Source organism: Glossina fuscipes, unplaced genomic scaffold, assembly GCF_014805625.2.
Source record: "Glossina fuscipes isolate IAEA_lab_2018 unplaced genomic scaffold, Yale_Gfus_2 28, whole genome shotgun sequence".
Lineage (NCBI taxonomy): Eukaryota > Metazoa > Arthropoda > Insecta > Diptera > Glossinidae > Glossina > Glossina fuscipes.
In genome coordinates, this window is record NW_023998423.1 from 1,217,268 (window position 1) to 1,235,029 (window position 17,762).

The following is a 17,762-nucleotide window of genomic DNA, read 5'->3' on the forward strand; positions in this document are numbered from 1 at the left end:
TGTGACAGTTTAAGCTTTGGCGGTCTTTCCATGATAAAAACAAAAAAAAAAAAACGCTGAATATGAAGTAAATGACAACATACCCCAAAGGTATAGTTCCGTTTAAAAGCGAAAACGGCTGTATAACGTTGAAATAGTAGCCGTTTCAGCAGAAACAAGAGTCACTGCGACGTTGTCTTTTTACAACCGCATTTCTCATTAACAGACCTATTTTATTACCACTTTAAACTAAGCATTAATTTAAATAGTTAGCAATGATTAAAAGTGTAGCTAGAAGCATCTGGCCGCTGGATGAAAAACAAAACAAGTTTATCTAAAAGTTTAACTGTAGATGCGATGCGTAAATACTGAAGTGACACAAGTTGAAGTAATTTCTTGTGAAAATTTATTATATCTTTCGAAACGGAACTTAAAATTTTTGAGTAGGAAGCGGATATAATTTGTAAGTTTTTCCGCAACTATTTTGATACTTTCGATTAATTTCGATATTGTTTTAACGTTAGGTGTACGGACTGCAGCTATTTTTGAATTTCCTCTATGAATATCACAGACGGTTACGAACGGTTGGCATAAAGAAAGCTGGACTGAATATTGGTGAACAGATGAACAGACGGTGCAAACTTGTATTTAAACAGAAACAGTAAAGTAGAGAGAAAAAATAGTTAGCAAAATATGTGGTTGTGTAGACGTGTAAGCATATGGATTGACGATGAGCTGATGATAGATGCACGAATAGTCAGATTGAAAGACGGAGGCGTAAATATATAAATATTTAAGACAAAAAAAAAAAAAAAAAAAACTAGACGTAGAAGCCGTCAGATTAAACAAACGACGGAGTGAACACATATGCACGCGCACAATAGTTTCGATAGGTAGATAGCAGAGAGTTGAAAACGCCGGTGGACGGAAAGACAGATGGGTACGAACGCAGATAGACGGGATTAGAGATGGGCGGGAGGTCACACGGGCGATCTTTACTGTATCGGCCTATGCTAGTTTTTTGAAAGTTAGTCTCTACATGGTTTCTAAGATTTTCATCATTCTAAATAATAAATTGATTCTAGCATTATATTGCGGATGGCGCGGATGTATGCAGCGTCCAGGAGGACTTGAGAAAGACCCACCTTTTATTAAACTGATCGTCTCAGGATCACTTTCGAAATTTGTTATCCAGACGTGTTTTGGCCCAAGGATGAATGCCATTGAATATGATTCGGATTGGAGCACTTGTCTCATATAACGTCTTCTTTTGAAATATCGGTAGAGAGTAGAGTGTACAGTGTACAGTATTTAATTTAGTTTTTAACAGAATACTCTAGAGCTGTTTTTACCTTTTTTTTGCATATTCGAGCTCACACCCATTGCTTTCTGATTTACGTTTTATTCGTAACATCGATATTTTTAAGAAATTTTCTAAACTTCCCGTATACGCTCTTATTTTCTATTGATTTCAATCTTCCAGTCTCTTAGTTTAATTGTCAAATTATTAAACCTGTTTTAAATCAAAAATGATTTGAGTAAAAAACGCCGTCAACGCTGGAAAATATAAATTAAAATTTATTTCATAGCATTTACGAGCTTAGCGATCATCAAGTGCAGCTAAATGAATTTCTTGTTATCTCCCGATTTTTTTTTTTTTTATTTCCATTTGCCTTGAATTAATTTAATTAAATTTGCAAATGTCAAATGTTTAAATGATAATAAGAAAAAATAAAATAATAACAATTTTTTAGATAATTTATGATTTTTTTCAATCAAAATTAAGAAAAAAAATCATTTAAAAATTATATAAAATAAAAAATAAATTTTGTGAATAAATTAAAAAAAAAAAGAAGTCGTAAAAACTAATTTCAAATCACATGAACAGAGAAAATTAAAATAAAAAAGTAAATGAAGCGTTACGCTTAGAGACGCTTAGACGTCTATCAAATAGGGAACATTTACATATTGGGTGAGAGAAAAGTCCCAGGAATCGCTGATAACCGATATAATAAAACCTGTTTCTCTCCAATAAAAATTTCTTTACGAAACTGCTGAAATGTGAAAAAGGCATAGAGTAAATAAGGTTCCATTGTGCGAACAATTCAATGGGACTTAGGCAGCCTTTGAATGCAACTCATGCTTTTCTTGAAACAATCACTGAGAGAGCTTGAGAGAAATTTGTCAAGAAAGCAGTATACCTTGCGGATGCTTCCTCAACATTTCTAATGAATGTCAGTTCGCACATTGTAGAAAGGGACTAATTTTGCAATTTTTTGAAAGAGGTTCTCGACAAAAACTCGGCAAATGTCATCGTGTAGGTAAATGAGTCATCGTATTTGTCGGACATGACCCCTTGGCCGTTATATGATATATTCTGCATTTCATTAAATCACTCCGCGCAAGGCGTACTGAGACGATTAATGCCATAAAAAATGGTTCAGAGAATGAACTCAAGATGATTTCATAAAAATATTTGCACACGACGCATCAATGAGGTGAATGAAGGACGATGAAAGCTTATTTCTTTGGTTACGGAACTTGACAATTGATTTAAAAATTGATGTGTGTTTTAAGAAATCCCGTGAAAAAACAAAAGCAACTCGTGTTCTCTGGCATCATTTTAATTAACTAATTCGACAATTGTTTAAATCAACTATGGAAAGAAGGTCCATGTTTGAGGCACTGAATGATGATCTCCGGCTTGTCCTTAACTACAAAATTATAGCGAACTAATTACTTTTAATTTTTAATAATTTACGTGGCTCTCGAAAATAATTATTTATTAAACTGCTGCTCTGTAGCTTCTAAACGGTGGAAGCGCTCCCTAGAGTATTCTAAACTTTCTTCAGCTCTTTAACTATTGCAAGTTTGTGTTGGTAAAGGGGATGAAATTCACTTTGAAGTGCAAATTTGTGTAATTAGAAAATTGTCCATGGCAACACCCAGCTTTCTATATAAATCTCTTCATTAATTCTCAAAGGGTAAGACTATCGTAAGCCTGTTACTCTTATTGCTCAGCCATGAGTATCAGGTACTTCATAATATGTAGGTGAGTATACTGGATCTGTAAAACATTTATAGCTAATTTAGAACATTTTGAAGGTACTAGGAGAAGAACAATGTTGCATGAATCATTTCTAAGTAAGAAAGACAAAGATTTAATTCAAGCCTTCAGGCCTAATGTTCCTAAAAACGAAAAAAAAACTAGAAGACTAGAAGATTGCAATTTCAAACAGGGAATTATGTTTCACAAGTGGACTCGTAATAGTGAAAAACATATACCAAGTTTCGATTCTGGATTTTAATGCAATTCTACTATTGTAAGGCAACGGTAGTAAGCTGCAAGAGAAACAAGATTGGTTTGCGAAAGTCGACTTTGTTCATTAAGTATCGTTCGTTTTAAAAGTGCTACAATCAGACCTATGTGTCTCTGACATTTCGGTGCCTTAGCTGTAGAACGATTTATTGCAACTCTCAAAATAGGTCGCTCATCACTCCGTGCATATTTTTTTCCGCGCAGCACACTTTTCAAATTTGCAAACATCTTTGATTCAGGTAAACAGAGTAAATGTGGCAGCAGCTTCAGCTTCGGTCCATGGAATTTTTCCCTTGCAGACATCGACTTGGTGAGCGGGCCATTTTCTCCATTGCAAGTACATTCGGTAGACATTCGATAAGCAGCTTTTTGATGTCCACGCTTTCATTGAAAATAGTGAACAGGTTGACTTTTAATATGTTTCTCCGATCTCTGCGATTATGAAGAATAATTTTCAGACTTTGTTCGTGGCCGCAAACATCGATGTAGGGCGTTCATTGAGTTCGGTCTTTTGCAATGTCTTGAAAAGTAGGAAACCCAGCAGGCTTCCTTCACCGTAACTCGTAGAAAAGTTGGCTTGGCTTGGCATTAAGTTTTGTTAGGAGTTGTTTGAAAGTTAGCCAGCCCTTCCTAAAAATTATCTGAATTTCTTATCGGAAATAACATATACGTTTTAGTTTAGTGATTTATTGACCAAAGTATTGAGTTCTCGTTTCAAAAAATATAATTATGGATTGAGCGCATGTATCACAAAAAATTTGGAAAGTTCTTATATACAATCGCTTTACCCTTAAATTATGAAAATTTTTTTGTGAATTTATTTATAATACATTTATTTACTCTTTAAAAAAGCTCACATATCGGAAATTAAAAATGAATAAATAAACGTTGATTGAAAAGTTAGTCTAAATTTGAAAAATAATTTCTTATTATATATTTCTTATATACAGAAATATTGAACGTAAACTCAATAATTATGGTTTTCAATTCTTTTACTTCCTCTCTGGCGATAACACTTATGTGTTGACATCTATAGGTTTAGAAACAGTGTACGTTACCTCAGTAAAATCTCAGGTAAAAAGAGCACCAAGGAAGTTAATGAGGAAGGAAGTTTATATAAAAAAGATTGCTTTTTTTTCATAACTCATAAAATTATTGTAGAGCATACATGTGTATCGGATAGACAAAGAGAATGTAAGAAAGAAAATTTCTTTCGAGTGATTAAACAGCAGACAAAATATTGAAAACATGTGCTTGATGACAATATAAGAAAGTGAAAGAGAAAAAATAAAAGAGGAAAGAAAAAACGGTATTTAAAGTTAATGTTAACACAACGATTGCTACTGTGTACACCGCAATAATATGTATGTGTGTGCGTGTGTAATTAAATTCTGTTGATTATATCAACAGCTTATCCTGCTATCATATTACAAAGGCACATAACACAGCACACATGTATATAGCGTAGTAATAAAAAACTAACTGTTAAGCCAGGCAGACGGGCAGATCGGCTATACAACCCTTTACAGCTTAGAATAATTTGCATATTTTATATAATTTTTTTTTTTTATAAACGTCCTCTAGAATAATAAATCGTTGTTGTCGTTGTCGTTTTCATAAATCCTTTCAAGGGAACCGTGTGAAATTTTTGTTGTGTTACGATTCAAGTTATAACACTTTCATGGAAAGGAAGTTAACATTCGTTTTTTTTTAATTCGTTATGTATTCTTTCTTTAAAATGAAGGAAAAAAAGGAGCTTCGGATGCTCTTTTTACGCAAAAAAACACACTTGAGCAATTTGTTTTTTTATATATGTATATATCTATATATTTTTAACATTTTATCTTGTTGTTATATTATGTAAATGCGTATCGCGCGGTAACAAAACATATATAATTTATTGCTTATAACTTAGACGTCGTACTGTCCTGACCAATGGTGATTCATTGAATACCAACAATGCCTCACCGCCACCTTGTTCATCGGCACCGCCCTCATCTTCTCAGTCACAAACGTTGGCGATGTCTTTGACTCCGTCGAATACCAATCATCAAAATAATACCCATGAGGTTATTATACAGCACCACAATGGCGGCGGCACTTATCAATTGCCCTCGGCATCAGTGGCTACGCGTTTCTTTGAGCCTTCCCAGCTAACCACAAGTGTTGTAGCCGCAGGTAATTCTCAAACACTTCTAAGTCTTTCACCCGGCCATGGTCAGGGGCAAAACGATGATCAGACAAATGCCGGATTAACACATCATCAACATCATCATCAGCAGCAACAGCATAATCAACAGCAACAACATCATCAGCAGCAACATCATCAACATCAGCAATTAATTGAAGCTGCCAATGCTACAGTAAATTTAAGTTCACTGGGCACACCCACACTGCATCAGGTGCAGAATTCCAATGGTACCACGTCCTTTGTTTACGAATATTACAAAATGTCCGACAAGGACGCGGCTGTTGCTGAAGCCGAATTACAATGGAGGTAAGTAACAATTGATGGAAATGGAGGGATATGTTTATGAAAAATATATATTGAAAAAAAAAAAGATTTTCAAGAAGATCTATTAGTTTTTTGGAAAAGGTTTAAAAAGTAGCTTGAGAGTCTTTAAGCTTGATGGTAAATAAAGGAAAGCATAGACTTTGAATTGGGCTGAACTTCAAAAATATCTCCATGTTACGAAGGGACTTTGTCCGAAGGGTAGCGTTCAGTTTCCTGTTCGCTCTTTCATTGCGATTCGTTGCAAAAGGAGACCATCTTGGAACAATTGCTTTGACGTTCGTGTTTTTGAGAAATCGCATTTTATAATTACGCAGAATGGCTCACTACAGCCTTTTTACGTATGTTATAAAAAAAATACAATATTATTTCGATACTATAGGCTCCTCATTGCCAAAAATACTGGAATTAATTTTTGTCTTCTACATTTTTTTTTTTATTTGTTTTCTCCTTCCAAATCCATATGGATGATAGCATTACTGCGTTGACTAAAGCAAAGCTTAGTTTCTTTTCTTGCAAGAAGACCTCTTTTTACATACTCACCCAATTATGAAGTTCCACGACACGAAAAACAAGTGGTAGCTGGATGGTGAGCACGGCTTTCAAAGGTAGAGGACGGATTATATATTTAAGGTATTAGGAAGACACTGCTATTTCCAAAGGGCGAAGATGTGATCCATATTTATTACCTCGTTATTGGATTGCCTAAAGAATAGGAACTGTCACTTCTCCTTGCGGAATGCCGCTTAACACTTCTCACTTAATCTGCGTCATCGGAAACGTTGAGGAGGTCGAGCATTTGCAAAACAAACACCTAGATATATCTTCTTTTTGTCGTATTGATGGCGGAGGGTTAAACTCTCATTTATGTATTATCAACTGATGGAAACGGAACTGGGTGCACGTACAGAAACGCACCATAAAGTCCGAACGTTATAGTTCTTCTGATATATGTCCCGCTTTTTCTTTCCTTCCTCTAACCAATTCTTACAGACTACGCACCACCGCACCAACGCGTATAACGAATATCCCTTGTGTGGTTCATAAAAAAAGGAGATTTAATCGTATTGTTTGCGTACTTCGTTGAAGTGAGAATGTGTAGCTCGGGGCCTATTTCACATTTTGACTTTGAGTTTTAGCTAAATTAAAACATAATTTGAAATGTTTCCTTTGTAAGTGCCATAAACTCATCCTTTTTCTTTTTTGTTTTCGAAAATAATCCCAGATAAATAAGATTCACTTGCTATCTACTAATGGGACTAATCTCTCTTATATTGCCAAACTTATTATTTATCATCACGCTTTGTCTTGCAAGCTAGGGTTGAAAGATTTTTGCTCAGCACTCCTCACATTCTCATCGGTGGTGTGCCAAAAAATTTAATAACATATGCGAAAGATATCAACGGACTTCACGTGCGGAAGTGATTGCCCAACACTTTAAGCAAATTTGCTCTCTTGTCGGAAACTTAATAGTCTACGATTTTAGCGGGTGGACGAGAGTTTTTTTTCCTTTTCCAGGTGGAACGCACTAAGTGTGGCAATTATACTCATTTTGTGTGATAGTTGTGAAAATAGTTTTAGGAAAAAAATATCATTTAATATTATCATAATAATAATGTACTGCTTGCATTGCTAGTAGCGCCTATGTGACTGATCGTCAGTTTTTTTGTGTTTTAATTTTATTTTACAATTAATTAAGAGAAGCAAAAGTCTACAAACAAAGACTTTTTTCGATTAAATACATAAAATTATTTTCAATAAATTAAATGTTAATTTATGATAAATTCACTTTCTTTTATTAAGCACAATAACAACAACAGCCAAAACCGAACCTTTCACCTTGAAAAATCCTTAATAACGTTTTAAACGATTTAAATCAGCTCAATGCGATCAACGACAATAGCAACGGCAGCAATCGTACGAAAATTTTATCATTTTTCAGTCGTTGTCTTTTTTTTATTGCGCTTTTGTTTACGTTCGATTCGCAGTGTTTTTAAAATGTGTTTTTATGTCACTTTCAAGAGAATTAATTACAAAATTTATAGCTCTTATGAGATGTCGACGTAGTAGTGGTGAGTTTTGTGTAGATGTGTTGGTTTTTTTTTTTTTGTTTTTTGTTTACAGCACTTGGCCAAATGTGTATTAAGTTGAAATTTTTTTTATTGTTGTTGTCGTTGTTGCTGTCGTTGTTATTGTTTTATTCCATATAAAAACAAACACGCACTTATAAGTTGATCATCATCATCATCATCATCATCATCATCCCCGTCATTATCATCGTCCACGAACAGCAATAGCAGTAGCAGCAGCACCAGCAGCATTCGCAGCAACAGCAACGGCATTATTAACAAAATCGAAATGATTACAGAGATGATTAGCAGAGAAAAACGGTAATAAAAATGAATTTCGTTATAAATATTATTTTAAAATAAACGATTGAGTCATGCGCCATGAATTATGAATGAATTAATGCAAAATTTAAATAAAATTGTTATCAAAAAAAGAAACAAAAATATGTTATAGAAAACAAGGTCTTGCCTTCAAACCCATTTAATGAGCAGTTTATTGAAAGAAAACAAATTCGCGAAAAAAAAACTCTTAACTGGGAATTAGGTTTTATCTAATCTTTTCTGTAATTTAATTAAAAAAAAAAAAAAAAAAAAAATATCATTTGAATGAGCGTTTTAAGGGTGTGTGTGAGTAGGTGGCTTTTCTGGCGTTTATTCACTGATAAGGAAATGTTCATTACGACCAACACGTGCCTTTCATATGATACTTACTTGAAAGGCTTAACAATAGTTGTTTGCATCTATTTTTCAAGATTTGTTTTTGTTTCGTTTCGCTTTTTTTTTTTTTTGTTTTTTTTTGTTCTCTCTCTTAAACAACAATATTAATTATGAGTAACAATAAATTGTCACACCATGTATAAAATGACAATAAGTACAGTACAACAACAACTGTAATAACAATAAGAATCTTAAATAACACTATAGGTGCCGTAAATAAGTAATTAGCTAAAGGCGTTAAATGATTATTACCAACTATAGTCGCATAGAGGCAAATATTATAACTAAAGACAACAACTAATGCCACAAATGTGGTCACTTTAAACTGAATTGTTTGTAATTGTAATCAAAAACTTAACAACAACAGCAAATAACAATAAATTCATAGTAACATGGATTAACCGCATTTCAATCAGTTAACAATTGAGCATTTAACACAGCGATGTCATGGTGGCCAAGGTGTGGCTTGGTATCTGGTTATGTGCGCATTCGCATGTACGTGTGGTTATGTATGCACTTGGTTCATTTGGTTCGCTTTTCTGACCACATCCACCTATCTAAGAGTCATGTGTTTGTGAATAAGAATTCTGGTCCGCTGGCGAAGTTAGGCCAGCGACATTTATTGGTAAACAAGTGTTAATGGTCAGTCATGATACCGACCGACTGATAAAACCGCTATTGCTCTAAAATTTTCGCAACACACAAAACTTTATAACAACGTTGTTGGTTAAAGCCTAATGTAATATGTTCGGTTGTCATAGTAAAAGGTCACTTTTCAAATCAATGTCAACATACACATACAGCCAATCATACGTGTACACGTACACTCATAGAAAAAAAAAGAAACGAAACAAAACCCACTAATAACAAATGACCCTCTACAGGAGTGTTTTTATTGCTATATCATTTTTTTTTTTTTTTTTTTTTTTTTATTATAATTTTGTTATTTAGTAATATAATAATAGTTTTTCAAAAGCTTTGATCAATTTTTTTTTCTTCTTTCTTTTATAACAAGAAAAATTTCAAAATTTTATGCTTTTTATTAATATGCAAAAATTAAAAAAAGAAAAAAAGCCGTTGTTGACTTAACTTATAGATTTCGCAACGACTATATCTGCGAATAAATAACTCATGAATTATGTAAAAAAAATATATAAAATTTCGTTTCTGCTTAGAGTTTTTGCTAAGAAAATAATAAATTTTTATAAGTATTTTACATATGAATGGAAAGCAGAGCAGGAGTTTATATTCATAATCATGACTGAAAAGTTCATCTTAATAAATTTCTTACACCCTCTACTAAAGTATATTCATTTTGTTATACCGTTGATAGACCAAAGCAAAGCATTCTATCAAGAAAGTTCTTAAAGTGTTTAGATTTTGTCAAAAAAATATCAGATCGGGAATAATATACTTCGTTAAGTCTGAACCCACTTTTGATGAACATTCGAACTCCTGTCTTTCAATTGTCTTTTACGATCCCAATCTTCTCGAATCGTCTTGCAAAAAAGTTCTATGGATGCCTTAGAAAAACGGAAAAGTCGCATTCGAGAGATAAACTGCTAGCTCGCTGAAATTAATGGCATTTTTGGTTAAAAATTTGGGAGACACCTTTAGAGAAGGTTAGGCTATATCGTTTAATATCCCGCCCGTCCATGCAAATATGGTACAAAGTAACAAAGTCGTAGGAATTATATTAAAAAAGCAGAAACCTAGTATTGGTTGTAATGTTTATGAAATCCACAGACGTGTTCCCAATATTCCTAAATTTACATGGATTGCACAGCCCAAGTAAAGTCCAGCAAACATTTGTTGTTTGCTTTTAGGTTCTCTTGCCTCCAACTCTATTAAATTTTCTATTGAAAAGCGATTTTCATATATCCGCTTGGAGAGGATTATTTTAAAGCGAATCTTCTTAGCGGATTTTTTTTTTAGACTCTATGCCATTTACGGTGCAAGGATGTATTAAGTTTATGCGGATGTATACAACGCCCAGGAGGAATTGAAAACCATTCACCTAAGCTTGTCGGCCCTTCTAACTCTCTGTTCGTCTTGTATACTTATATTCACCGAGGTGTTTGGCCCTACGGACAATCTCTGTTGAAAATGATTGGAATCGAACTACTTTCTGCCCCCTGCCTTATAACGTCTTATTTTGAAAAATCGTTACCTAAATAACTGTTTTTACTGCGTTTTTATTACTCTTCTTTTTGAGGTTATGTCTAGCTTTGGTTTCCGTTTCTTCTATTGTTTTAATTTTTGAGCTTAAAGCCTTAGTATTTAATGATGAAAAATCAAATACTCCAAGAACGTTTCGATTATAATCGGAAGATTTTATAACCAATTCGGATTCGGTAACTTTATGTGAATGTTTGTGTACTTAAGGTCATTAATATCGAGAAAATCGTGAGAATCGTCTTTTGAAAATTTCTGAGTACACGTACCATTCTCGTATTTCTAAGTACAGATGCATAAGGAGTGTTGAATGCGGACTGTGTGGGGATAGTCTGAAGTTATCGATGGAGTGGCATCACTAAGCTAAGTATAGGTATCGCTAGTTGTTTTATTTGGATATGCCTTGATTTTATTTAAAAGTTTTCGAGAAAATCAGCTAGAAGTTCGCTGTAAAATCACTTAAAACCCATTCACTTAAAAATGTATGACTTGCTTTCTTAATAGAATTGATCTTGGAGTGTGTCTTGAGCACGAATCAGAAATTCAAGTCTTATTGTTTTGACAATGCAAAGTTTTTTTTTTTAAATCTGGCGGATTACTAGAGAGAAGTTCCGTATACGTATAATACGTTGATAGCCAAAAAGGGGTGGAGAAAACGATATACAATTGGCGTCAGCCAATTTTGTGCGCGCCCATTCAGCAAGCTTTATGGCGGGGCACTGACTGACTGATAAAGTACGGCTGAGGCACTGAGATTTGAAATCCCGAATACCACCGACTAGGTAGTCGCGACTTTTATCTGCTCGGCTATGGGTTAGTAGCTTCCTAAGCCTGTTATTTATAACAAATTGACTTATTTCTTTACCAAATACATATAAAATAATACATTCATCAAATTCACCAGTGAATGCTATTGAGAAGACGCGGTTAAGAAGCAAAGACGGTTTGCGAACGAGTACAAAAAATGTTTGTATTGTTTTTGTGGAAAAACAAGATTTTACATAGTAATACTTGTATGCAAGGATATTCTTCGAAAGAGCGTCTTCTTGAGCCACATATCGATTTCGTTATTTTATTTAACACAAAGTGACAAAAAAAAAAAATTAATAAAAATAGAAAAGCGGCCTTAGTCTTTAAGCAGCTACGTGCGGTACTGGATGCTGTTAAAAGCGTACCAAGCGAAAACTGACGGAAGGCACAGGAGAAGAAAGTAACAAAATATATTTTGTTTGGAGAGAACATTTCGCACATACAAGGGAAATCAAATGCAACTTGTTCAAAAGAAAGCAAAAATTTCAAAAAATGACTTAAACTTCTGAGTGCTACTTGAAAATTTGCTACATTTTATGTGAAAAGAAGGCGTACAACCTAAAATCCATGCTGCTCATTAGTTAAACCAAAATAAAATACAGGATTGCTTAATCAATGCACAAGAAGCGCTAATACGAAACTAATTGCACGTAATTCATACAAGACTTAAGAGAAAAAAAGTTAAAGATCAGTAAATTGATTTATCCAACCTATATGGGTAAAGCATTGTTTGTTTTATTAAAAAGCCGGGACCACTAATACCTTGAGAATGGTTTTGTTGTATATCGCGAATAAAGGAACAGAACAAAAAGATCCGCAAAGATACTAAGCGATTAAGGTGAAGGATAAGAGGATCCAGCCTAAAAATATACTTCCAATCGTTGTAGAATAAAGCCTTGTTTAGCAAGGAAACGAAAACTATGTAAGTAATTAAGAAACATGTTATGACATAAAACGAATGACGTAAGCTAAGGGATTGTACATTTGCCGAACAAAACCGGCTCCCAAAAACCCCTTCAGCTATACATAGTGGACAGAGTAATTCGTTAATGAACTGAACTGATATAGAATAAAGCACTATTTAGTAAGTAAACGAAGGATACCAAGGCCTCGACAACGCTCCACCTGAAGAGGTGGAACCGAGTCAGAAGCCACGTCAGCCACAAAGCCGGCTCATTTTATTCTAAGTACATTAAGATTACTAAAGAAAATTGTATTTTATTGAGTTTGCTTGAGGCTTCGAAAGTTTCTTATTTTACCGTAAAGTAAGCTGGATAGTAAGGTATGCATGCGCGAAACGGGAAAACACACTCATCAGTGCAACTGTCCTTGCCAAGAAATAATGCGAATCTAATAACAATAAATTTTATAGTAAATTTGATTAAAAGAAGCTATAACTAGAGAAGACCGATATGGCTTTGCGGGTAGAAATAGAAATTTTGTAACACAAGTTCAGTAAAAACAAGGATTGGCGGCAAACACTCATGCAATGCAGGGGAATGATCGAGATGTCAATATAACGCTTTACAAAATTTGTTAACGTAAAAGTAAAAAACACAAGAAAGAGCTTTTCATTTTGGCAGAGGGATAAGATTCTCCACAACAAAGAACGGGATACTTGTGCAATGGCAGTCTTACATGTTTCTTAATCGAAAGCGGGACTATGACGAAATCGATATGTCGCTTTCCGGGTACAAGATAAAATATCTTAGCGTAAAAACAAAAGAATAAATTGCTTGCAAGTGTGAATAGTTCTTCCATTTACTCGAGGGAATATGTCTTTCTACAAACACTTATGTCATTCTAAGTTTGAATGATTGCTCAGGAAGAAGCGAAATTGTTAAGATAGCGCGATATCGACCTACAAGTAAAAAAGAAAATTTCTTCGCTTAAATTTAGTCGACGCAATAAATTTCTGAGACAACGTTGACGTTTTCGCAGCAAGTAATCTTTCTCGGCAAACATGAAATTCGTTGATTAATAGTTTAATAAAAAGTGGGATTACTATAAAACACGATATCGCTTTATAGGTAAAAAAGGGAAATTATCAACGTAAAATCAGTTCCTCTTAAATGGACGTAAACTTTGTTGTTACCGTATAAGACCAAAATTAATGATTTTAAGAAAGCTTACGATGCCTTACAATGTTGTACGCAATGAAGATGTTCTGCGATCATTATTTCAAGGAATCTAAGATAACCTAAAATTTTAATAAAAACAAAAATTCGTACATTTCTTTTATTACATTAATTTAGACGACTTTAATTTGTTCTGACTTGTTAGGAATTTTCTTAACGTATTTCTCATTTTCTTGCTTGCATAAGCTACGAAAACCGTAAAACTGACGCAAAAAAAAAAAAAGGAAAAAATTGAAGAAAATTGATATTTGCTTAAGAACCGCTATCATCAAGAACTACGTTAATGATTTTTAATCCTATTAACACACACCCGTACAAAGGCTAACCTTTCGTAGCATGTACAGATGATAATAAGCAAAACCCAGCCATCAGTGCGTACATATGCATACATACATAGTATACATACATAATAAAACTGATAATCAATGAAAACGACGGAGAAAAAGTGTCGTGACTCAATAAAATCTTAAAAATTATGAAAGACATTGATGCCTCTTTTGAATAGCATACAAACGCATTTATACTTAGGAACATGTACTATACATATGTGTATATATAACAACGGACAAAATGCACAACTTAATGTCATCACTTGTTTGTTGAGAACACGAGAAAAAAACTAAAAAAATTTGTTTTTTCTCCTTCCTCTTTTTCTTCTACCAAAACCACCTGCTGTTGTTATGCAGAGAACAGTTTCGTTTCGGTGGGGACTTTGTTGCTTACCTGGATTGTAGTGAAGTTTCCAATATCATGCGGTTTGTGCATTCTTTGGCCTTCTAATTGAATTGTGTTTGTTTGTGTATGCTTAACCAAAGTATGGCGACAACAAATAAACGGTTTTATGGGCAGTTGACAGGAGCAGCAGTTGAAGATGCCTGCACACGGGGAACAAGAAAGCAAAGAGTTCAATACGGTTGATTGCTTTGCTGTGCGAGCGAGCCAGCGTTCGTGCGATCGTGCGTGCGTGTGTGACTGTTGTGCGTAATCCCAGCTTAATGAAATTGATTCCTAATGTGACACAAACACACGTACAGAACTTATTTAGACATTTTTTTTTTCTTTTTTTTTCTTTCTTTATAAAGTGAAAAGCATTTGTTGCCTTGAGTTGATGTTAATGCCGGTGGTAAAGGTTTCGTTCTTCAGTTTTTTTTTTTTTTTTCTTTTTGCTCTATGAGAAATTTGCATAAAGGGTTGTTACACTTAAACATACTCATGCGAACAGGCGCTCAAATGCAAGTACGTGTGAGTGTATGCGTGTTTATAGTTTTAAGATATAACTGTGAGGATATTCCTTTTTAATTTTCAAACCATTGCAACACTGTTGTAATCAAGATAAACATCAAATATGTTCAAGCAATGAAGAATGAAACAAAACTGAAAAAAAAAAATATTAAAAAAGTAAATAGGAAATGCAGCAAAAGCAATGTCTGCAATGCAAGATCTTAAAGAGGAGATCTTTTTCACGAATGAAACTTTAAGCAGAGATAAGATTTGATTTTTAGATTTTAATTTGTATTAACGAAAGCAACAACACTAACAAACAGCAAACATAACAACAACAACTACATAATGTAAGAAAATTAGTATTTAAGAGATTTTCTCATAAAAGATAAAATAAGAAAAGAAAAAAAACATGTGTATAAGTGATGTTGTTAAAATTTTATTTTGAACATATTTCCGAACATATATATAGTAATACTTACCTTGAAATTGTCTTATAATCGGGAAGATTTGTTTGCTCGTTACTTTGCGCTCAGACCGTAACACGCAATATTTCTATTTAATACATTATTACGCTCAACGGTTGTCTAAAATTTCAAACAAAGAAAAAAAATGAAAAATACAAAATTGTCATTTTTATGTCTTTTTTTCATTATTTTATGATTTTTCTTTGTATCTTTTTTTTTTTCCTTCTTTTTGTAATTTTGTGTTTTATGGTTTTTTTTCCGAAATACTTAAAAGAAATCACAAAACGTATGAATACATATATATATATATATATATGTGTGTTTTTTTCAACGTTCATTCAGTTGTATAGAATAACATATACATAATGGTCTTCACGGTATGCCCAGTGGCGTTTAATCTAAAATAAACTGCTTTTCAGTTCTCTACTATGATGTTATGTTAAGATGCGCGTGTTAGTGTATTTAAGCAAGTATATATGTTGTGTGTGTGCTTTGTATTAAAACTTCCTTAACGGCCTTTTAAACTATTTTCGTAGAATTATATTTTACAACACATTTGTCATATACACACAAACATGGAAACAATATTTTCATATAAAAAGCTTTTACTTGATATCAACAGCAACGACACAATTCTTTGTTGTTGACTTTTCTTTTTTATATTCTCTTTTGCGCAATAACAAAAAATTTACGTCATTTCTTTTTTAAAGTTCATGTGTTACATAGTTTATGATGTTTCTAAAATGTTTGAAACATTTTCAGTACGTTTTACTTATAAAATTTATTTCAGTTTCTTATTGTATGTTATATATATGTTTGATTGTCCAACGCGATGACCTTTTCCATGCTCTTGAACGGTTGGTATAAATTTTTGTATTCTTCTAGAAAAAAAAAAATGCTTTTACAAAAGTCAGTCAGATAAAGCATAAAAGCAGAAAAAAGAACAGAACCTTAACGTTCATGGCACGATCTTATAGCATAGAGTGATAAAAAGGAACGCTGGCAAACGAAAAACAGATAATTTTTTCTTTTTGGTTTCCTAAAGTACTTAAAAAATACTATCTTTAAGCTGTGAGGCTTAACACCTTCGATATATAATATCTGTCAAGCCAACACTACCTTTTCTTACATAAAACGAAAACTTCGCAGTGTTTGGTCATCAAAATTCAGATACATTTTATTTCATTTCATATGGATTTTGTTAAGCCAAATAGTTAGTGTTCTGGTTGACAACATTCTGTTATTTTTCTGGTAAAACAATTGATCATTCTATCATTATGGGAAAAAATTGAGCTGTCTTTTAAAGTCAACTTTACACCATTAAGAAATTTCTCGAGCAAGTTAAACAAATGACGATCGGACCGTGCAACGTGCAGACTGCGCTGTACATCCATCAAAGCTTTTCAGATAAGTTCTTTCGAATTTTCTTGAATTATTAAAAACATAATCTGGGCTTGTTGTGATGGAAGATAATGCCTTTCCTAATAAGAAATCTTACGTCATTTACGCTCTGATAACAATACACAGTTCAAAACATTTTCAGACCAGGTTGAAGTAACTCATAATGCATTATTACCTTTGAACTTCATCGACTCCAAAACATAACTCTAGGTGACGTCAATTTAGCCTCCGCCTCCGTTCCTAATCTTCGTATTGATGAATATCATTTGCATTAGCACTTTTGAAAATTCAAATTAACATACTCCTTACTTATCCTGCTCGATCTTAGAAGTTAAACGAAATGTTCATTTCATATATCGTACGATATGAATTTCAAATTATTATTACAGCAAAGCTACAACGTGTTTCATTACTCTTTTACCGGGCGATGGTTTTGCTTATATTCTCCTTTTTAGTCCTTCTACACAAACGAATAAATTTTCAAACGATTTTTTTTCTATTGCATTTAACTTATCAGTATTTAAGCTGACATATTGTTGCCTGTTACCTATTTAGCTAATCTATTATCAAGTCAGTGTGCACGAATATGGACGAAAATAACACCTATCTGAGGATTTCCCCATCATAATCAACCCGCCAGCATACTAGCTTACTCTGTCTTCTGATAACTGTTTCTCCACTTTGTTCAACTCGGTCATGTTGCTTGCCCTTACTACTCTTGCTATTTCAAATACTTAACGTAAGCGAACAACATATTGTTACGAAACCCCCCATATTAGATAAAATGAGTCCTCATGAAAACAAACTGATTTTCCGAAAGACCATATTTCAAAAATGTAAAACCAAACACACATTCATAATGCTTTACCTATGCACGCAACTGACAAGGTATATTTCAAACGAACAAGATCAGAAATACCATTAAAATGCAAAGAATTTATCAATAAATCTCCC

General features: G+C 33.4%; 1 protein-coding gene across 4 annotated transcripts in view; it reads left to right on the forward strand.

Annotated features, from left to right (window-relative positions):
- Positions 1 to 17,762, forward strand: part of LOC119636794 (protein grainyhead) — a 222,255-nt gene that overhangs the window by 126,180 nt on the left and 78,313 nt on the right. Inside the window, exon 2 of one of the 4 annotated variants that reach the window (XM_038032403.1) lies at positions 5,214 to 5,795. The exons of the other annotated variants lie outside the window; for them this stretch is intronic. Within the exon in view, the coding sequence (XP_037888331.1) occupies positions 5,214 to 5,795 (582 nt within the window). The remainder of the gene's footprint in view (positions 1 to 5,213; positions 5,796 to 17,762) is intronic. 4 annotated transcript variants of the gene reach the window in all.